This window comes from Sus scrofa, chromosome 8, assembly GCF_054392235.1.
Source record: "Sus scrofa isolate SSC_HxYL_T2T_F1_AM1 chromosome 8, Sscrofa_HxYL_maternal_Yorkshire_Landrace_v2.0, whole genome shotgun sequence".
NCBI lineage: Eukaryota > Metazoa > Chordata > Mammalia > Artiodactyla > Suidae > Sus > Sus scrofa.
This window is the reverse complement of record NC_139390.1, coordinates 19,576,452-19,599,209: the sequence shown is the minus strand read 5'-3', so window position 1 is coordinate 19,599,209 and position 22,758 is coordinate 19,576,452. Positions and strand designations below refer to the sequence as shown.

General features: G+C 48.6%; 1 protein-coding gene and 2 long non-coding RNA genes across 12 annotated transcripts in view; 1 reads left to right on the top strand and 2 right to left on the bottom strand.

The window, feature by feature from the left end:
• Positions 1-1,570: 1,570 nt before the first annotated feature.
• LOC146400356 (uncharacterized) lies at positions 1,571-7,133 on the bottom strand. The gene is made up of 2 exons (XR_014812281.1): positions 7,007-7,133; positions 1,571-3,495 (listed from the first exon to the last, which is right to left on the bottom strand). It is a non-coding gene; the product is annotated as an uncharacterized LOC146400356 (long non-coding RNA).
• Positions 7,134-8,749: 1,616 nt separating this feature from the next.
• LOC146400355 (uncharacterized) lies at positions 8,750-20,059 on the bottom strand. Of its 2 annotated transcripts, XR_014812277.1 has the most exons (5): positions 19,639-20,059; positions 13,131-14,805; positions 12,049-12,301; positions 11,470-11,617; positions 8,750-11,019 (listed from the first exon to the last, which is right to left on the bottom strand). It is a non-coding gene; the product is annotated as an uncharacterized LOC146400355 (long non-coding RNA). The 2 variants fall into 2 exon arrangements; XR_014812276.1 differs by lacking the exons at positions 8,750-11,019; positions 13,131-14,805; positions 19,639-20,059 and having other exon boundaries at positions 11,288-11,617; positions 12,049-12,214.
• SEL1L3 (SEL1L family member 3) overlaps positions 18,313-22,758 on the top strand; it is a 116,546-nt gene continuing 112,100 nt past the window's right edge. For 4 of the 9 annotated variants that reach the window (XR_014812264.1, XM_084971663.1, XM_084971664.1 and 1 more), the window contains exon 1: positions 18,827-19,153. Coding sequence is in view for 3 of the 9 variants with exons in the window: in XM_084971663.1 (XP_084827789.1) it covers positions 18,989-19,153 (165 nt within the window). In the remaining 6 variants the exon portion in view is untranslated. Of the gene's footprint in view, positions 18,458-18,826; positions 19,154-22,758 lie in introns of those variants that run through there. The other 5 variants (XM_084971668.1, XM_084971670.1, XM_084971666.1 and 2 more) reach the window with 3 other exon arrangements.

Here is a 22,758-nt window from a genome sequence, read left to right as displayed (position 1 = left end):
AAAAACAGAACCTGGCCAACTCCCACCTAACTTCCAGCTTCCAGGCCTTATATGATGACGTCTCTTCCTTGCCCAATACTTCTTGAACTTAATCACAAAGGGTGAACACAGACTTCAGCAAATTGGGGGCAGTCGGGGTGGGAGGTAGTCCTACCTACAAGCAATACATTTCTGTGAATGCTGGTGTTCAAAGGGTCACATGTTTTAAGAAAAAATTTAATCATGGGAGTGCGATTTACGTGCCACATACATTCCAGAAAGTACACAAAACATAAATAGACAGCTTAAAGAATTATCATAAGGTATGTGACCACCAGGTAAATAAATGCCCCAGAAGCACATCACCCCTGCGTGCCTATTTTCCGCCCAAAGGACACCGGCTTCTACTGTTGGCTTTGCCTATTTGGGGATTTTAAGTAAATGGAATCAAACACTATTTATTCCTCTGTGTACGGCTTCTTCTACTCAATATGCTTGTGAGATTCATCTATGGGGCTGCGTGTCGTTCTAGTTCACTCACTTTCATTGCCATGTTGTCCATTATATGAGGACTCCGCCATCTATTCACACATCTCGCTGTGGATGGGCATTTAGGCTGTATCCCCTGGTTGGTTATCATGATGAATGCTGCCATGAACATTCTTGTAAATAACTGTTGGTGCACCTGAGCACGAAGTTGGGATTGTAAATACCTAGAAGGGCACTTGTGCATCGTGGCTTTTGCATATTTCAACTTAGTCCATATTCCCAAGCAGTTTTCCAGAGAGGAGTTCCCATCGTGGCGCAGTGGTTAACGAATCCGACTAGGAACCATGAGGTTGCGGGTTCGGTCCCTGACCTTGCTCAGTGGGTTAACGATCCGGCGTTGCCGTGAGCTGTGGGGTAGGTTGCAGACGCGGCTCGGATCCCGCGTTGCTGTGGCTCTGGCATAGGCTGGCAGCTACAGCTCCTATTAGACCCCTAGCCTGGGAACCTCCATATGCCGCGGGAGCGGCCCAAAGAAATAGCAAAAAGACAAAAAAAAAAAAAAACCAGAAAACAGTTTTCCAGAGTGACTGAACTGATCTTTGTGAGAGTTCTTGTGGCTTCACATATTTACACGTTTAAAAAAATTATTCTTCATATATTGCCATGTCTGTTTCCATGTCAAAAAAAAAAAAAAAAGTTATACGTGTTTGCCAAAAAGGGCAGATGACCCTTCTGGAAGATGAATCAATTTCATCCTGTGCCTTTACCTGCTCCCAAGCAGAAGAGTTCAACCAAGCTGGCCTCTTGGAAGTTCTTCACTCAGAAATCAGAACTTCTTGCCTTTCATCAAACTGCCTGATGTCAGGGAACAGCTTTCCTTTTCTGCCTATAGAGAGGGTCTGCTATGGACCTTCAATTCATTTTTCCCAGATAGCACTTACCTGAAGATCTTATTCTGAGGACACGTTCATCTATTTGCCACTTAGATGTGCCTCTAAGTCCTTTCAAGGAAACGGACCATATACTTAATACATACCTGCAGGAATCCCTGGGACCCCAGGGAGAGCAATCAGTGTTGGCTAACGGACTGCCTGGCTCAGTGTAGCTTAAATTCCATCTTTATTTTTATATGATCATTTAAGTGATTTAATGAGTGGCCCGTCACAGACAAGGCACTTGGGGATGGCGCATAAATGACACAATAATACAAAAATAAATCTTTGCTCAGAGACTAATACACAGAACTGCCTCCCATATACACATCGCTCTTTATCTTAGAGGAAACAATTCTTTCTGTGGTCAAGTGCAGTTTATTTTCATTGATAAAAATAAGTGAACCCACATTCCCCTCTCCTGCCTTCTTTGAATGCTTACAAAATCAGGAATCGTATATAATATTCATCTCAGCAATGAATATGCAAAAAGTGCCGCATCTCTTTATTTAGAGATTTTCAACATTGCAGTCGTGTTCATCGTGGTGACTGTAGGCTTTTATATCTAAGACAGACTCATTTCTCAAAGTCATATTTAAATATCTCCAACGCTAGTGCTGGCCTCTTGGGTATTGCACAACATACAACTGAAGAAGGAAGGTTAACCTCGCCCAAAAAAAAAAAAAAAAAAAAAAAGTGAAGCAATGACGCAGCTGTGGATAGTTCACGTTTTGGAAGCAGCAGGATGAGGGGAAAGAAGAGAATTCTAGGGGAGCCAAGTTTGCAGTGAGAATCTGGATGTTGGCTTCATCTTAAATCACAGTGTGGGAGTTGTTCTCGAACATAATGATGCTCTAAGTAAGGTATACGATTTCTTTCTCAGTTGTTTTGCAGGCAAGGTGTCTCTTCTGCTTCTTTCAATAATCTAAACGCCAAATACTGATGATCCAGATGGTTATCTGGACCTCGGCATAGACAGAGTTTCACACCTATGGCTTTGCTGCTGATTTTAGAATTTAGGGTAGTTCCATCCATTCATTCACTCATCTGTTGTTTCATTCATTTGTCCATGTGTTTAAATGGTCAAGCAACAAATGCTTACCTTGCGTCTACGATATGCCAAGGGTTGTGCTTGGTGCTCAGAGTGCAGTGATGCATCCTAGCCAGATTTTATTCGAATAGTTACATAGTTGTAAAACTGCATCAGTATGAGGGGAGCTCTGAAGGAAATGTGTATTAGAGAGATTTGACTGAGGGAGGTCTGGGACCTGTTCTCAAGGAAGTGATGGCTGGGCTAATAACCTGTTAAAGGAGCAGGTGAGTTAAGTAGGTGACATGGTGATAGTGCAGGGAAGCTTGAGGAAATGAGAACAGCATGTGCAAAGGCCCTGAGGTGGGACCGTATAGCTTAGGTGAGGATTGGAATGAAGGTTGGTGTGGCAGGAGTAGAGAGAAAAAGAGTTTAGGCAGGTCCTCGCAGGCCCTAAGGAGCCTTTGTCCTTATCTTAAGGGCAAAGTTGACACACAGGGAAGAAGAGATCTGGTTTCACAGCGTGAGTTGTGGGCACAGTGTGAGGTATACAAGGAAGAGGGTTTTGGAAACTTCTCGTTCTTGCCTTACGCAGTCCCTGCTTGTTGACTTGACTCAATTACAGGTGTCCCCTGACAGCTGTTAGCTGTCGGGCAGGCTGGTTCTCCCAGGCCTGACTGGATAATAGGGAGAATGTTCTAGGGTGGCCGAGAGCCATGCTCCAGTGGTCCGGATCTGCTCTCCCCTCTGCGCACAAGGAGCCATTGGTGCAAGACACCTGTGCTCGCTGCTGGAAGATTCCAACGTGTTGATCTGTAACAGTCTGACAGGGAGCCTGGCTTCAGCTTTAATAGAACACAAGGCACCCAACCAACTGGCATAATCTCTCCCCTGAAACATAATGTGTGGCTTTTGTATGCTGGGGCTTCCATTGACAATCAGGATTAAATAGAGACACATTCAAAATATAAACATTCTTGACCCCATTTATAATGCTAAACATAAATGACATCGTAAATGGCATTTTCAGACTCCAGGTATTCAACAATTGGAGATGCAAAAGATCTGAAAAAAAAAAAAAAATTTTTGGTTCAAGCTGTGATAATGCCAAGAAAACAACAGCAATAACAATGAGAATTCAAACAGAATTCTGGGCGGGGGAAGGAAGGGGCGGGGCACCCATTTCCGGAATATCCAAGGGCATTGTCATAGAACAGAGTTTCCTGGCCCCGGTGCTGAATCATTCTTGTTGGGGGGCTGTCCTGTGCATTGCAGCATGTTGACCCACATCCCGGGCTTCCACCCGTTCGAGGCCAATGGCACAATATCCCCTCTCCCAGACGTGACAACCAAAACTGTCTCCAGACATTACCAGATGTCCCCTGGCAGGCAAAGTCCATCCCCCGCCTTTTGAGCCATGGTATTCGAGGATCCATAATGAATACATCTGGGGTAAGAGGTCTTTGTGAGATAAAAATAAGCACTGCTAAGACCAAAAGTAAGCATTGCCCATAACCTAAAGATTGCTTGACATAATCATGTTTGAAATTTTCTATAGAAGGTGGCCAGAGGTTTTTCAACCCGAAGTCAGTTTTACTTCACACACGATTTAGGCATCCGAGCATGTGGACGCAAACGACCGTTCTTGAACCTCCCAGCTAAGGGACCGACCCCTTTCTATTCATCGAGGGAAGTGGAGCTTATGATTCTGCAAGTTCACTTTTTAATTTTAAGTTGGAAGTGTGAAAATGGCTTTGCCATTTCTTCCTCTCGGAGAGGAATAAAAAACGGAACCGGTTGTTCACTTTCTGTGCTCTTGAGACTCAATATTTCTCCCCATCTCCGCTTTGGTGGAGATGGGAGGATATTAAAAGCAGTAGTATGATCGTTTGGCTGCTTCCCGACAGTCCAGAGGAATTGGAAGAGCTTTGTAAGATTTCCCGAGAGTGAAGTGCTCTGACAGGTGTCCCCCTCTGCTGGGACAGTCATCACTGTCCCGCTGGGGTGGCCGCAAGCAGGCAGACTGAAAACCCTTGCCTTTCAACCTCCCTCCGTAGCGAGCTGTACGTGAATGACCTTGAAAACAGGCTGAACCTCCTTGGACCTCCACTGTCCTTTTTCTGAGCATGAAAATAAAAGCAGTGACTGAATCTCTCGTCCGGGTGTTGTGAGATTTAATGAGATCACAGTTGGGGGATCTGGCGTTATCACTTAAGAGGTGTGACTTCTTTACCTTGATGCTGCCAGGGGCCTGCTCATTATTTTGCCTATTTCCTTTTGTTAAATTGATTAGGCAGGCAGGTGTTTCTTTGGTATAGTTGAGGATGCAGGATTTGGAAATGTCAAGGAAGAACCTATCAACCACCCTAAATTTAAGTCTGGTTGAGTTGAGATTAGATCTAGACAAATTTTAATTTACTTCACGGATATGTAAAGTATATAAGTGATATAAACTTATACATAGAAAATGAGTTTAAACTCATCTCTAATATGTAGTCATTTGCTCTCTCTAAATAATGTATGAAATAGATTCGACTATATTATAGGTATAGCAAATACTCTTGAATAGATTCATAGTGTAAATAATAATGAAATTCCACCAAAAAGTATTAATAGTACTTTAATAGAATAGTCTTTTTGTTTGCTTGTTTGTTTGCTTGCTTGCTTTTTAGGGCCACACTCATAGCATGTGGAAGTTCACAGGCTAGGGGTCGAATCAGAGTTGTAGCTGCTGGCCTACACCACAGCCACAGAAGCAAAGGATCCGAGCCACGTCTGTGTCCTATGCCACGGCTCACGGCAACACCAGATCTTTAATCCACTGAGCAAGGCCAAGGATCAAACCCACATCCTCATGGATACAGGTCGGGTTCATTTCCACTGCGTCATGATGGGAACTCCCAATAACATACATTCATAATACCTTAATGGCTTACATGATTTGAAAAGGCTTTTGGTATTTTAGATGAGACGTTATTAGGATATCTGCTGAAAAAGTAATGGGAGTTAGTAAAACTTGGTCTGACTTTCAGAAAGCTCAGACAGAAGTCAGCCCAGGCAGCCTTTGTGTTTCTCTTGGGGAAGGAGACTTTATCTACCGCCCCTGAAAGAACACAGAGACCTGGCTTATTTTATTTTGTTTTGTGGTCTGTGCTGCTGGAAGGAGGGTTTGGCAGGGAAGTGCTGGTCCATTTATGTTAAGGCTGAAGACTGCTCCCTGACTACGGTTGAAATTCACCAGCTAAACTGGGGCTAGTCCAAGGGGGAAAGGAAGCCAGTGATAAAAGTGAGATTAACAGCTATGAAACTGGAACGTGATCTGGGGACACTCCAGTGGCTGCAGCCTGGGATGCTGGTCTATGGAACAGGGTGGGAGAGAGAGACCTGCCAGTTTTTGATGCTGAGAAACATGTGCCTTGAACAGTAAGACAAAATGATACAAATAACCCCACATCCCTGTCCAAAGTGATACAAATAACCCCACATTTGTGTAGTTTGCAAAACAGTTCTCCGCCACCATTTCATTGAATCCTCAGAACAATCCTGAGAGTGGCTGTCATCATTTTCTTTTTTTCTTTTTTGTGGGAGGAGGCTTTTTGGGGCTGAACCTGCAGCACGTGGAGGCTCCCAGGCTAGGGGTCGAATCAGAGCTATACATAGCCTCTGGCCTAAGCCACAGCCACGTAGGATCCGAGCTGCGTCTGTGACCTACACCACAGCTCACAGCAACACTGGATCCTTAACCCAAGGAGCAAACCCAGGGATCAAACCCACGACTGCACCGTTACTAGTCAGATTTGGTGACAGGCACTCCTAGCTTCCATCATTTTCAGTGGATAAAGCCTGCTCACAAGGGTCACAAGACCTGCTCAAAGGCCCTTGCTCGGGAACCAGTGAAGAACTGATTCTATCCCACACACCAAGTTGCTTCCCTTAAAAGAAAAAAAAAAGAAAGATGAATCCCCTTTTTAAAAAGGTGAAATAAAATAGAAATGGAAAGAAGTCAGGACTACAGCTGAAGTTGAGACACCAACAGAATGGAGGGTTTGCTTTTTTTTTTTTTTTTTTTTTTTGCCATTTCTTGGGCCACTCCCACGGCATGTGGAAGTTCCCAGGCTAGGGGTCGAATCGGAGCTGTAGCTGTAGCCGCCAGCCTATGCCAGAGCCAGAGCAACGTAGGATCTGAGCCACGTCTGCAACTTACATCACAGCTCATGGCAACACAGGATCCTTAACCCACTGAGCAAGGCCAGGGATTGAAACTGCAACCTCATGGTTCCTAGTCATGGTTCCTAGTTGGATTCGTTAACCATTGCACCACGACAGGAACTCCACAGGGTTTGCTTTTTTAAAAAGTTTCTTCCCTGCCCACTCGCTACCTTTCCCCTTTTTAAATTTTGATTTCCTGCGAGTGCCCATCTTTCATGCTAAGAAGGTAAGAACCCCTATCTGCTCGTTAATCACCCCACACCGAAACTTCCTGTAGCTCCGGTGGCCAAATCTCCCTGGGCTGTGTCGCCAGGCGATAGTTAACAGCAACAATTGCGTGTTGTGGTTTTAATCACCAAGATCTCACCTGAGGACTCTGCCCCGTCCTTCTCCGTGTGTGGATCGCAATTTACCCATTTTAAGGTGCAGGGAGCAGAGGTTGGTTCCTGTTAACTGGCCAAGAGGTCAGAGCCCATGCAGGCGGGGACCTTCTCCTGGGCGGGTGGGGGGCGGCCCTTCTCGCTCGGCAGCCACGCCCACGGCATCCAAGCCGCTGCCACTTTCACTTCTCCGTTTTGCTTTTTTAATTTCCTTAACTTTTTTTGTTTGCTTCTGCCCTCCACTGATTGGGCAGATACATGTATATTTCCCAGAGAGATGTTTAAACTATGTGGGGGAAAGGTATATTTTTTAATGTGTGTCCTGTCCACAGGACAGAGAGGCAACAATTTTAGGAACTCAAAATATGTTTAAACACAACGTTGTAAATGTTACGGCTCATCATTCGGCGGTTGGCATTGGACCTTGGCAGTCCCATTTTATTAAATGCTGTATTCGATGTTCTTGATTTGAAATGTTTCCTTTGATTTCCATCTTGAAGGCGGTATTTTTTTTAAATGTTAACCCATCCGACGTTCTTCTAATCACTCCCTCTCTCAAAAGACACTGGATTCCTGCAGTAATTCACATCTCCTTATCTGTCTGTCTGTTCGTCTCTCTGGCATCATTCATCTCTATAAACACAATTACTATGCTTCAAGGAGCTAGGACAGACCACCAGAGTAGTAGCCCCAGCAGTCTTAGGCTCTTGGTTTCTGCCAAGCCCCGCATGGGATTGCCTTTTCAAAGGGAGACATCTGGCCATCACTCCTGGCCCCACTCGGCCTTTCCGGAATAAATGTGGCTGTGTCTCCACTTCGCTCAGATTTGAGAGAGTTAATTATTTAGTACGTTTGCCAAGCATATCGGATTCCCTAGAGAAAGTGTGCCACATAAATATATATAAATGAATAATTAATTACAATTTAAGCAGATGGCTTGGTGAGTTCTTCCTGAACGGCCCCATTTTCCTAATGAGCTGTTCTGAAGTTCCAGGCTGGGCCTGGTTTCTCGAGCCTCCGCCTTTCGGCACCTTCTCTCTCTTCCCCATGTCTTGATTTCCTTCTGTTGAATTCTTTTTCCCTCCTGCCAGTTCTATCAGGGCCTCCCTTATTGTGGGCACTCAGTCAATCATACTGATTTAGCGCCAGGCCTATAGGTAAAAGACTTTATTAACTTCGGCGGGCATCATAAGCTCCTCCGAACTATAGGGTGAGATGAATAATTAGATAATGATTCTAAGGCACAGTGACAATGAGGAGCCAGGCTCATGAAATGCCGAGCACGTCGTGGTGATCACGGGTTGAGAGAATCTTGTGGCTGACCCCTTTTCTCTGATCTGTGTCAAGTAAAACAAGAGAACCCTGCTACTCTCAAAATTAATATAAATCAAATCAAATCCTCCTACAAGCTCATGACTCCTCTCAGGGGCGAGCACAAAACAAGCTATTGCAATTGAAGAGCATGGTTTGGCAGTTCGTTGGTCTGTCTTTGCGGGAACCGTGGACTAATTTAGATGGAGTCCGAAGGGGCCACATAATTGCTTCTTGAAGGTTGACGGCCACATTCTAGTTATTCCTTTACCAGAGATTAAGAGGAATTAGGGACCCGTTCACGTCCATCCTGCTAAACCTGACCCAGTTTATTCATACTGTCATTTTACTTCAGAGCATGAGAGGTAAAATGAGCTGCTCTTATCAATTAATAGCCGAAGAAAAATGTAGATTTCAAGTTCACTGTAAGGGCTCTTTATTCCAAAGCACTACAGAAATGAAGAGGCGCTCTGTTATGCTGGGGGGAGGGGGCGGAGAAGGGGGGAGGGTTCGAGAAGGGCTGAAGAGAATTTTTTTCCTTCCCCCTTGAGAGTTGGACTTACTGTGCAATCTTGGATTTTCTAGTGACCTGTGTTAAAGCCCTGGGGCTAAAGCAGACCTATAATGGATCTATTTCTGAATTGTTCAGCAGTATTGGAGTTTAAAACAGCAGCCGTGGTACATGCATATAATGAGGCCAGCACTTCCTTCTGCATCTAGGAGCGCCCTGGTCACAGCCCTGCACGGCCTCTCAAAGTACGGAGGAGACCCGGCTCTTCCTCGGCCCACTTCCAGGATCCTCCAAGGCGGCCAGCTTTATCCAGAGCAGACACAGAAGCTGCTTTAGGGATAGAGGAGAGAAGGTCCGAGAAAGACCCTGCTCTCCTCGCCTCTGAACCTCCCGCCCTGCTTGGCTCCCCCCACCCGAACCGCACAGTCGACTCTCTGAAATTCCCTTCTCTGGGTGAAGGCATTGTTCCGAATACCTCTGGGAGGCATAACGCATTCTCTTTACCCGTCATTAATAATTTAGTGTTCATTCGACAAACATTTGTTGTTGGTTGAATTTATTCATAACATGAATTAATCAGAGTCTGGCAGTGAGACGTTGCACTGGGGCCCAAAGCTGCCTTTCTGCTGGTGGCAAGACCCCGCTGAACCTCAGTGGCCGTACCTGCAAAACCAAGAAGACGGATCAAGTAGCTTCCACCGCCAGTGTTGTCTATCCCTCAGCCCGCTGTGGGAACAGGCGGACACCGGATGGCTGGGGACGGCTGGGAGAGCCCGGGACACGATGGATTGTGTGTGGAGAGTCACCAGATGGCTCAATACCTCTGATTTGCTTGGTACTGACCTATAGCCCGGGGTCTGGGTTCCAGAGCTCAACAGAGAGCCTGGTATACAGTAGGTACCCAATAACATTGGGTTAACAAGTATATGAAGCGGTGATGAACCCAACTAGTATCCACAAGGATGCAGGTTCCCACCCTCACACGGCTGTCTTTCCCCCGCATCTTCCCCTCGTCAGCCCCTGTGCATGTCACATCCACATTTCCCTCTTCCTGCAGGGACAGCAGTCACCGTGGATTAGGGCCATCCTATCTCATCTCAACTGGATTCATCTGCAAAGACTTTACTTTCAAATACTCACACCGTAGGCAGGTACCAGGGGTTACGACGCCAACAGTTTGAGAGGATGCTGTTCAACCCAGAACAACGTGCTCGCAGGATTGTTGCGCTGAAATACGTCTATGAAATGTCTTGATAATGGGAGAGTATTTATGCAAATGTAGGATCGTGACCTCAGTCTGGTCCTCCCTCCCAACCATGAGGCTGCCCACAGAGAGTCTGAGCATGAGGACTCTGAGCTCCAAGTTACGAGCGTGAAGGCCCAGGAGCGGGAAGAGTAGAGAAAATGGGGTCCAGGGCCTAGAAGACAAGATTCATTCCTTTGACAGAGCTGCCTGGGCCTAGTCCAGTCCCAAGCCAGTGAGGTCACCTCAAATACCCCATGGGCTAACCCGGAAGGTCCCAAGCATTGATTGACAGCTGGGCCCATTTGTCGAGGCCACCCAGGAGAGAGGGGAATCACTCATTCACATTCACGTTAGGCATTTTATTATCATAGACTTGGAAGGTCACTTAATGAAGAAAAGCTTGAATAAGCATCAGTAGGGTGTTCGATGCCATGTTATTCAGAAGATACAGTTCCTGACCTTTTAGAGCATGGGTTCTAAAGGATGCCAGGCACGAGTCCAGCCGTGTCTATACTTGATGTGTTTTTTCCTTTCCCTTTCTGGGGGTGTTAGCACCAGGGAAGCATTGCATTCTAGTTGATTAGGAACCACAAGTCTAAATTTCAGTTCTGGGCTGAGTAGTAATTTTTCCTGAAGGTTTGAATAAATCATCCAATCTGCTTCAGTTTCCACTATTTTCAGCCTTTCTATTTTAATCATTAATTTTGGCTGCTTAGGACCCCGGAGTCACTGAGCCTGTTTGTGATTTAATTTGGGATGGGAATGAGGCAGGAGGCAGAAGGTGCACTGAGACCCAAACAGGAGAAAAACGGGCTTGGGTTCCATTCTGAAAGATCTGGGCTAGATGCAGGGGACAGTTTCTTGTTGATGACAACTGCCATTCTTTGGTTGGCTCTAGCAGGGCACATTCCAGCATTTGTGCAACTGTAATTCTGGTAGAGATAGAAGAGATTCTCAGGTAAGGAAGATGGTTTAATTTTCATTTTGATTTGCTTGCAAGAAGACAGGTCAGGGGAACTGTCCTTTCAGGTAAATTATAATGCCTCAAGTCAGTAAGAAGTGTGTATAATTCACCCGGTTCCCCTTTTTGCTTTGAATGCCAGGAAGCTCAAAGCCAACTCCACCGTTCATTTAAAATATTAAAATTAGCCTAGGGAACTCTTTCAGTTTTCTACTGCTGTGAACAAACAACCCCCAAACTTAGTAGCTCAAAACAATTTATTTTTATCTTCCATGGTTTCATGAGTTAACAGAACTCAGCCGGGCAGCTCTTGCTTGGGGATGCTGGCAGTTTCAGCCCGAGGGTGGCTGGGGTTGATGTGATCTAAAGGCTCAACTGGGAAAAATACTCAAGATGGTTTGCTCACTCACACATGTGTCACCTGGGCTGAGATGGCCGGAATGGCTGGAGGCTGGCTAGCTCTCTGCTTCCAGATGGCTAGCTTGGGCTTGCTCACATCATGTATGGTGGTTGCCCTTCACACATGGCCGCTGGCTTCCCCCAGGGGTCATACTGGGGAAATTCCTACCCTGCAAAGTTATGAGGGGAGATGTGGGTCATGGGTGGGGTCATCCTTGGAAACATATACCATAGTTATTTATTAACTTTTAATTATTTTCCAGTCTTATCAGGGATGTATCTTTCTTTGTGAGCCTTTGTAGGTGAATATGAATAACATCTAAATGATGCTTTATCCTTGTCTAGGGCTTGATCATTGACAATGAACTCACCTGTGCTACCTTACCTGGCCTCCACAACATTAGGTAAATGGGCAGACCCTGTGACTTTATCCTTATTTTTACAGAGGGGGAGATGATTTTGAAAAAGATAAGTCCAAGGTCACACAGCTGGGATGGCACAGCTGGACAGGGGCATCTGAAACATCCTCCAGCACCAGGTGAAGCCCTGACAGATCTGAATCTAAAACCCACGTGTGCCTCCCAGACACGCTGCACAGCACCTGCTTGCCTCTCCATCATCCATCCCCGGCTGAGTTTAGTGCAGAAGGAGTCCTAGTGCAAAACTCCATCCAAAACTCTGCTGCTTCCTGACTGTGGACCTGGGATCTTTCCAACGACTCAGTTTCTTCGTCTGTAAGATGAGGCTGCTGCTGATGGTGCTTATTCCTTCAGGGTTGTCATGAGGATGAAATGAATTAATGCAGCAAAGTCATACTTGATAGGAACTTTCAAAAGAAATCGCTCCGTGAAAAGCTGTAGAGATAAGTAGCTCTTAAGAGGACTCTGGTCTAGCTTCCCTTTCTTCCTGCCTTTCTTGATTTTATATGCACCTTGCTAAGCATCCCAGCAGATATCGACATTCTTGTACTGCTCATTACATAGCACAGGACAGACTGAAAGCCCTAAGTCGATGTTAATGCCCGCCTGAGTATCATGATCTCATTTATTTATCTATCTATCGATGCTTTTTAGGGCCGCATCTGCGGCATATGGAAGTTCCTAGGCTAAGGGTCAAATCAGAGCTGCAGCTGATGGCCTATGCCGCAGCCACAGCAACACCTGATCCTTAACCCACCAAGCGAGACCTGGGATCAAACGCACCTCCTCATGGATACTAGTAGGGTTCATTTCTGCTGAGCCATGATGGGAACTCCCTGCGCATCAAGATTTTAGCTTCGGGATGTCGTTATAAAATATCGTCAGGACTTGTCGACACAAGCCGCTCTCCCTGGGCTCTCGCGTGCACTCGCTCTCCCTCTTCAATTATTTACACTGACTTTCTCTCCCTCGGGTGCCCAGTCCCTCTCTCCTCTCATTCTCCATCCCGAGCGGATCTTCACATTCACACCCAAATTCTCTCCACTCTGCTCCTTTTCCACACACGTGTCCTCTCAACAAGCTTAGCCAAAGACATCCTTCCACCTACAGACATGCGCCCTTGACCTTTTGCATTCCAGGGCACCTTCCTTCCTTAGACCCTCAGGGTCCAAATATTTCTGTTCTCACTGAGCCTGAAATGCCCCCCTCCATCCTAGGTTCCCCTAAGGATGGCCATGCACCCCCCAACAGGATGCAGACGTACCTGTGAGTGAGGAGGCTTTGGACCCCTGGCTGCACCTGCCCCGGGGGTGGTCAGCTCACAGAAGTTTTCATCGGTGGCCAGACAGTGGATTATTTACCTGCCACCCACCTGGACACTGCACAGACACTCCAGGTACCCTCCAGGGAGCAGACGACAGCTGCTGCTTAAGGGGATGCGTGTTCCCAACAGAGGGAGGGAGGAGGCTTGGCTAAGGGAAGCTGCCGGCTTTCTCCCGGCTCAGGGTGGGGGGAGCATTGAGCTGAACATGCACCTATGCAGAAGGGCAAAGAGCCAAAAATAACTGGGAGCAACAGCATTTCATCTGACAGGCCCAGAAATAGAGCTCATTTCAGAGCTGCAGACCCAGTGATTCCGAGACCTTCAGCATTCCCCAGAAAGACACGGGGAAAGTCTGAGCTTACACAAGAGCTCGCATCCTCTCTTCATGCCAGCTTCTCAGAGCAAGGGCTCTGTGGCCCACAGGAAGGGCGCCTGCAACATCAGAGACCTGAGGCTCAAAAGACAAGGTCTGGGGACCAAGACATGGGAATGGTATCTGGTGGAATGTCCTCAGGAAGAAAGAAGAAGCAATCGGTCAACGTGGAGAATGCAAAATAGGAAGAGCAGAGGCAGAAGTTGGATGCAGGGAAGGTGAGGATGTAGGGCAGGCTCGGTGTCACAAAAAAGGATGGATGGAGGTCCATGGAGAACGGATTCGCTTCACTGTACAGAAGAAATTACTGCAACATAGTCAATCAACCATACTTCCATAAAACTTAAAAAAAAAAAAAGAAAACGAAAACAAAACCAAAAGAATAAAACACGTGTGTGTGGATAGTCCTGGATCCTGAAGGTCATCCTGGGCAGAAAAAAACGCCATGGTCTTCCAATTGCAGTGGACGTGTACTGCCTGATAGCGGTCTTCTCTTCTGTTTTTTCCCTCCGTTTTGATGCAAAAGGCAAATGTCGCAGTCCATGCTTTGTTCTGAATATCTGAAAGCACAGACAGGAAGGTGGGGAGGAAGAGAGGGGAAGGCTCTGGATTCCAGAGACCCCCGGACTGCGGGAAAAGGAGGATGGAAGCTAAGAAAGGAAGATGGAAAAAAAAAATGAAAACAGATGGCGTTCCCACTGTGGCTCAGCAGTAACGAACCCCTGGCCCCGCTCAGTGGGTGAAGGATCCGGTGTTGAAACGAGCTTCAGTGTAGGTCGCAGAGGTAGCTCAGATCTGGCGTGGCGGTGGCCACAGAGGATGGATTCAATTTTATGTGAATTTGTCTAAGAACTTTTATACAAGGCATGAGGGGATTACAGAGAATTGATGAAGAAACAACCACGGCTTTCGGGGAGCAAACACTCTGAGGAGGAGCACTGGCTGGTGAAGCAGCTGCAACAGAAAGCAGGACTAAACAACTACAGGCGGGGTCAGAGAGAAAAGACCAATGGAGTTTTTCCTTTTTCATTCGTATGTAACATTACTTAGCGGCTTTTTAAAAACTGAAATAGAGTTGATTTGCAGTACCGTGTTAGTTTCAGGTGTGCAACGAGGTGATTCAGTTCTGTATATACAGATTTGTCCAGATTATCTTCCATTATAGATTATTACAAGATATTGACATTTTGACCTGTGGTCACCGAGGGGGAGCTCCCTGGAGCTGAGGGCATCTGCCCGGGCCTGTGTAGGAGAGAAGCGGGTAGAAAAAAATCAGTCCTCCATCCCACCCAGTGCCCCTCCCCCACCACCTCTGGAAGGGACTTCTTGACCCCACACACCCTCGGAGCTTCGAAATGTGGTTTCCAAATGCCCAGCAATGGACAGTGCCAACCCAAAGGTAAGTTTCTGTTGGTCCTCAGCAAAATGAGAAGAATTTTGGAGTTCTTCCCGAGCAGATTATATTCAGTGTAAAGGACTGTCTTTTATAATGAGGTTAGGTCTTCGTTAATTTTTTGGCTGGTAAAAAAGACAGTCTAGGAGTTCCTGTTGTGGCTCAGCGGGTTCGAGAGAACTGGACATAGCGTCTGTGAAGATGCAGGTTTGATCCCTGGCCTCAGTCAGTGGGTTAAGGATCTGACATTGCTGCCAGCTGCAGTGTAGGTGACAGATGTGGCTCGGATCTGGCGTTGCTGTGGCTGTGGTGTAGGCTGGGAGCTGCAGCTCTGCTTCGACCCCTAGCCTGGGAATTTCCATTTGCTGCAGGCGCAGCCCTAAAAACAAAACAAAACAAAACAAAAAAGGATATTCTATAGTATATCTTAATAGAGTACAGAAGATAGTATATTCAGGGGTGGGTTTTTGCTTGTTGGTTTGGCTTACATATGTTTTATGGGGCAAGCTAACAGCTGGCCAGCTGCCTTGGTCCCTGAGATTTTTTTCTGACCCTACATCATTTCAGAGTCTGAGAGCCACTGGTCTCGGGTGTTCCTCGGTGCCCACCACCCCAGCAAGCAGGTTCTCTCCCGCCCCTTTCACAGCCAGGCTGCCATATCCTTCCAGACAGCGGTGCCTTCATCCTTTCCCGAGTTCAGGTGTGGCGTTGTCCTCTGCCACGGTCTCCTTGGGGGGAACTTGAGGAACTGCCTTGTACTTTGGCGGTAATGAGCGAGACCAGATTAATACACTGTCCCCAGGGGCCTTCACATTTTAGTGGAGTATTAAAACTTAATTCCCACCACTGAATCGTAATGGTGGAATTTTAAGCCCTTCCACAGGGCAAAGGAAAAGAAGGCTATTTTTAAATAAAAGGCCTTCCTCTGAAATCAGACCCCACCCTTTAAATTACTGACACAAACGTCTAGAGGGGAGGCAAGGGCAATAGCAGAGTCTGCCTCCTGGATCAAAATGTCACATTGCACTGTGAATAGAAGTTCTGACCTTCCCTCTCTCTGCCCCTCTGCCATACAAAACTCATCGGTCAATCCCGCCACCCCCTGCCCTGGGCCACAGAGCTACCTGAAAGTCACTTTTAGAGGATCAAATTGCGTTTTGATCCGTGTTCTTCATGTCTGCTGCTCCTCTGGAGTCCCGGGGCCTGCGGGGGGGGGGGGGGGGGGTGGCGCATGCACAGTAGGAGCGCAGCAGAAGCTGAGTAAGTAAGACACTGGCTACTGCAGGTTCTAAATAGCCCAGGCTCCTGGGGTGGAGGGTGGAGGGTGGAGGTGGGTGGGGGTTAGGGGGTGCCCCTGCATTGACTATGTTAAGTAAATTCAAAGTCTTAAAGCTTGGGAGTTCCCATCGGGGCTCAGTGGTTAACGAACCCGACTAGGATCCATGGGGCCTTGGGTTTGATCCCTGGCCTTGCTCATTGGGTTAAGGAGCTGGCGTTGCCGTGAGCTGTGGTGTAGGTCACAGACAAGGCTCAGATCCTGCGTTGCTGTGGCTGTGGTGTAGACCAGCGTCTGTAGCTCCGACTTGACCCGTCACCTGGGAACTTCTATATGCTGCGGGCGTGGGCCTAAAAGGTCAAAAGACGAACAAACAAACAAACAACAAATTAAAGCTCATGAGCTTGAAAACTCTGATTCCTGGAAGCCTGATTACAAACAACCTGAGGGAAGCATCCTGTTCCCTAAAGACAACCCAACCACAAGCAATGAAGGAGGAGAGGAAATCCAGAGGAAGGCCTGGGGTGACTGCAAACCCCAGAACGAGGGTGATGCCCCGTTCTCTGGAACTGGAACAGTTTTCCTTCCACATTCATTAAAAAGTATGGGCTACTATACTGGCAGGAAAAAACATATGGACATGTTCTAGGACAAAGCCATCAAATCTTTTATCCCCTTGAACACTCAACAGAATAAATGGTTGCTACACCACATGGGAGAATGCTGAGTGCTTTGGGTTGGTGGAAATGGGACAAGGTGTCACCAAACCAAGACACGGGCCACTGCTTTAATGTGGTGCATTCTGGATGAGAAAGGAGCAGAGTGCCCCTTTCCTATATAAGGAAAGTTTCTAGAAATGGGGTCTGTGGGCTGGCAGCAGCAGCATCTCCCAGTTTGTTGGCAAGGCAGCCTCTCAAGCCCCACCTAAGACCTACTGAACCTGGAATTCTAGTTGGGTTGCCCAGCCATGTGTGTTTACAAGCCCTCCTGGTGATGGAGATGCAGGCTGAAGTTCGAGAGCCAGTGACAGAAGTCATTACTTTGCAGTGAGTGACACGGAACCAAGAGCCTGACCCAGGGCCTCCGCCCTTAGGTGACCTAAAAAGGTAAAGGATGACTCAGCTGACTTGCTGATTGTGGCCAGGGCTGTGCTGAGAAGGCGGAGAGCATATCCAGGCACAGGGCATGCCAAAGCTGGCCTAATCCCGCCCTGGGCACCCTTTCTTCACCACCAGCCTCTCCCCACACCTGCCGCGGGGACTTGATCTGCTATGGTGGCACTGACACTGGGAAAAGACTGTGTCCTCTCCGACTCCCAATCTATTATTAGTTCCAATCCGCACAAATCCACCAGTGCCAAAGGGAAGCTTTTGAGAACTTTGGAAGGTGGGTTAACTGTTTCAGTGCAGCCGCGGACCCAAGCAATTGTCTGAGCCACTAGACACAGCCACAAGCTTCCCAGAGCGCCAGGGCCACCCCGCTGGGGAATCCAGCCGGCTCCTCGGTTGGTCTGGCGGCAGAACGCTGGTCGGGAGCAGGTAGTCCCAACCTTCGTTCCTAAGGCCCAAGATGTGTCTGACTTTTTTTTTTTTTTTTTTTTAATAAAAAGCTGTTTATGCACTTCAAGAGCCTCACCCCTTTCACTTGGGGCTTGAGCACAATTACATTGGCGTAATTAATTCATTTTCTTTTCAGTCCAAAGTGGAAGCCAGGGCACAGGGATGCAAATCAGATACAATCCCGCTTTGGGCGCCGATACTCTGGACAATTAAAACAAAGAGCTCGGCAGCGGCTGCGCGGGCCCCGGCACAAAACCCTCGGGAAGCATCCAGAACGTGCGGCGAACCAGCCGGCAGGGTGGGGCGCAACCCGGGCTAAAAAATGTGCGTGCTGGGAGGCGGCCCCACCCCTGCAGGTGGACAGGTGGAGGTTGGCAGGGGTCAAAATCCCTCCGTAAGGACTGGCATCTGGGCCGCTGCGTGGCGCAACTCCAGGGGGGCACACTCGCCCTGCGCCCGGTGGGAATGGCGCCCTCGCCAAAAAAGCACCCTAGCCAAAACCCATTGCACGGGCGGGAACTGGGCTGCGCGACCCGCCAAAGGAGTGGGTGGGAGAGAGAGGGTGCGCCAGAGCGGACTGGAAGGGGACGGGGAAGGAGGGGAGAGAGGAAACGGGCTGGGAGAGAAGGGGGAAAGTGAAAAAAATAGGGCGGTAGGAAGAGAGAGGTGAGAGTGAGAGAATTGGGGAGCGAGGAAAAAGGGAAACGGGGGGAGGCGAGAGGGATCGCGGAGAGGAAGAGCGCGGAAGGGGGGCGGGGGAGGAAGGGGAGGAAAGGGAAGAAAGAGAAAAGGGGGCTGCCCGAGAGCCGGGGGCGGGGGGCACGGGCAGGGGGCGGGGGGCACGGCCGGGGGGGCGGGACCCGGGTCGGTCCCCACCTGCGTGGGCGCCGGCCACCCCCGGGGGTGGAAGCCTGGGGGCCGGAGGGAGCCGCGGAGAGGCGGGCTGGGCAGGGAGCTGAGAGGAGGGAGGGGACGGGGACTGGGAGGCGGGGAGGAGCCGGCGCTCGGCTGGGGCTGCGGGGGCGGCGACGGCGGGAGCGGCCGTGGAGGCGGCGGCGGGTCCGGCGGCGGCGGCGGCAGGTGGCCCCGCGCGCGGCGGCCGGCCCGGCCGGGGGCGGGCGGGAAGGTGGCGCCTCGGGCGGGGGCCGGTCCCTGCACCAGGTGACCTGTTCCGGCCCGGATCCGGGCGGCCTCGCCATGCAGCGGTGCGGCGCGGGGCTCGGGTGGCCACGGCGGCAGCAGCAACAACCCCCGCCGCCCGCGGTCGGCCCCCGGGCCGCAGCCATGGCCCCCCCGAGCGGCGGCGTTCCCCCGGGCCTCGGCGGCCGCCCTGCCTGCACGCTGCTCCTGCTCTGCTACCTGGTGAGCGCCGGACCCTGCCCGGGTCCTCCCCTGCGCGCGGGGCTCCGGGGACGCGGGTGGTGGCGGCCAGGGACCTCCGCCTCACGGGCGGGTACCGCGCGGCTAGTTTTCGCTCTTCCTCGCCGCTGCACCCGGGGCGCTCCCGGCACCTGGGATGGGTACCCAGGGCGCGGAGAGGGGTGCGTGGACCGGACCTGCAGCGCTGCGCTCTCGCCGGGGTCCTTTCCTCTCCCTCTGAGACCCGCTCCAGATCCGGGTCAGGTTCCCGTAGAGACCCGGTCCTGTCCCCCACTCCACCTGGGCACCTCGCCACCCCGCCACCCCGCGTTTCCTCTTCTCCCCGCGGGTCCTGGGCTTCCCTCAGTCTTCTCGCGGCTCCTTTCCTCCCCGTGCCCAACTTCGCCTCTTTCTGTGGGCGAACGCCTCGACCCTCCTTTTAGTTTCCATCCGGTCCTCACGGCCCGGACCGTTTTCTGCCAACGCACCCGGCGATGAACCTCGTATTTCCAGCGCTTTTCAACTCCTCCATGGTCACTCTAGCCAAGTTGCAGATGCCAGTAAGAAATGTAGTTCTTTGTAACACGCTTACCGCCGGAGCGGGGACTTCAGCTGCGTCTCGAACATTGTCATTTCAGAGAACACGTTTGGCTCCTGCATGCCAGTTTACAATTTGCACACTTCTTGGCTTCTCTTTTAGTCATCAACTAAATGGCAGTAACCTAGTTTTCAAAACCAACTCATTTAAAATACCAGAGCAATGTAGACCCCCGCCCAACAAGGTGGGAGAATAGTCCTCAATTCCTTTGATGGTTTGCTTTCTTCTGCTTTGAATTCTCCTGAACAATAGTAAATTTACAGAAGGTGACACCCTTTCCGTCCAGCCTACCTTATGTTCCAGGATCCTGCAGAACCTTTGGGTTATCTCGCCATATATTACTGTAAATAAATGAAATGGAAAATGCTGAATCATGAAACTGATGTAATAGGAAATTCACAGAATGCTTAAAAAAGAAAAATTGAGCAGTGTCATTGTCCAGGATTCTTTTCATTTCTATGGCATTGCCATTATTTCAAGACTTTCTTCTTGGAGGCTGAAAACTGCTTAGGAGACACTGGCAGGAATTAGAATTTGATTCCATAGAGATTTGCCAAGTTTCTCTTGACACGCTTTACTTCTTGGATGTTTCATTTCTTGACGCGAGAGGATGTAAAAATGCAGAGGATGTAATTCTGCTGTTGCATCTACCTGTTGAGCAATCCATGCTTTTCCTCATATGGTGAAATAAGCTAGTACCAGGTTTTGTGGTTGGATTTAGTTCATATTTTTATAAGACGTTGTCAGTTGATATGAATGATTTTTTTTCACCCAGGAGATATTATTATTTCATATTTATGCCACAGGGTTACAGCACACAGGCTCATAAATAAAACTGCCATAACAAATGATAGGGTTTCAGTTTAAACAGATGATTCCCATCCACAATGCACTGGTTACCCACAGAGGCAGAAATGATAGAGTAGAGCAGCGTGTGAAACATTAATGTACAAGTGTTCGGGAACGTTCCACGTGGAAATCCCAAGACCTGGCAAGGAGAGACCACTTCTTGACAGTTACAAGAAATTAAAGTGAAAGAGCAGTAAAGGCCTAGTGGTCCACAAGAACAAAGACAGATGATGGAGCAGGTATAAAAATTCTGTATGGACCAAGGGGGATTTGAGAGAACAGATCAGAGAGAGGAGAAAAATGATGCTGTGGATGGACCGGGGTGAGTTAGTAGAGAGGCGAGGTAGGGCTCCAAAAAGAGAGATCATAGAAAATACTGTAATGTGGAAAATGACTAGAGCCTGGATCGATGTCTTGGCAGACAAGGAGGGAATGGATGTTGGAGCTTTCGTGGCAAAGGAAATGTCAGGGTTTCCTAGCTATGTGTGTTTATTCAGATGGGCTTCGGATATGGCCCTGTGTTAAAAAAAAAAAAAAAAAAAAAAAAAGGGACTTAGATAAGCAAGAAAGCCGCTTTGCAGCCGGATGAGAAAGTTTTGCAAAACCCAGGGAAGCAAAAGTGCGACTTGCAAGGTGGGCTTCACCTTTTGTTCTAAAGGTCTAGCCATTGGGTTTAGCTCTAGAGGTACGTGCTACCTGTAAGCCGTCTTGACCTTGGAGAAATTCAGTTGCAGATTGGGGTAAACAGAAACCTTCTGCATGAACACATGAAAAACGCGAAACAACTGAGGAAAAAAAATGTGTAATTGTGAGCATCTTGTGCATCAAGAAATACTTCCTAGAGAAAATGAAAATACTTCCATCCACAGCATCATTTTTCTCCTCTCTCTGATCTGTTCTCTCAAATCCCCCTTGGTCCTCGGTCAGGGTCGGGCGGTGGACAAGTAGAGGGTAGAAGTGGAGCAGAATAGCTAAGCAGAACCTCGAATATATAGGCACTGGAGGAAGAAAGCCATCCCCTGTTTTGGAAACCTAAATAATAATTGTAATAATAATAGTTTGCATGGTGCTAAGGTTATTTACATGCATTATCCAGTGTTAACCTTAATAACAACCTTGTGAGGTCAGTGCTAGGGAGATTCCCCAGATGAATTAACTGAGGCTCAGAGAGGTTTAGTTTGTTGCCCTGGGCCACACAGGTAGTCCAAGATTGAAATCCAAGTCCATCTCCTTCCAGAATCCCAGTTCTTAGCCATTGCCTTCTAACTTACTGCCTTCTGGACTTTGCTCCTTGTAACCTGTCCCCCTCATTCATAGATGTATGGGCCATTAGCAAAGCTCTCAAAATTAGCAGCTGCTGTGACATCGGCCAGGATGTGAGGTCATGTCTAAAGTAGCCTAAAATACACAAAGCAGGAAGCTCAGGCCACAGAGTAGAAGCGGGATGTTAAAGAGGAAAAAAAAATTAATAATAATAATAAAAAAGTAAAACCAGAAGATAGTTGCCACCCACAATGGAGAGGTGAACGGTGGGGTGCTTACATAATCCAGAGGCAGCTGGCCGAGTTTAGCGCCTGAATTTGTATGAACATGCGTACAAGTGTGGTGCCAAGGGTGCCTTGGAATGGGTTCCAGAGACAAATGGCCCACGATTTGGAGACCCAGTCCCGTTTGTGTCATCGCTCCCTCTTTGTTGGTTCACTAAGGGCTGGAGGTGGAGAGCGACTTGCTCAACAGATGCCTTTAAGTCCCTGCCCTCAGAGGGAGCCTACTTCCTGGAGCCACCGTCCTCCCCCCTTGGCTGGGACAGAGTCACCTTCGGGAGCAGCCTGAGAACAGTACTCTGACTGTAGCTAGGATACTGCCAAGGCATGAATAATTGTGACGAGGCCTGAAAGATAAGTCACGGAACGATGCCAGGCAGATTTCCGAAAAGATGATCTCTGGTTCCAGCAGCTGCCAAAAGAAATTCTGAGGTCACCAAAGGTCAAGATGCAGAGAGCCTCCTCTGAGAGGGTGGGGACCTTGAAAGCAAACAGTAATGGAATCCGCTTCCATCGGGGTCATGGGTGCTGAGCGGTGTGGTCCACACAGGTCTTGCTCTGCCCCCCCCACCCCTTTGCCATTCTCACCCGTCATTAACTCTTCCTTTCCTCCAGAC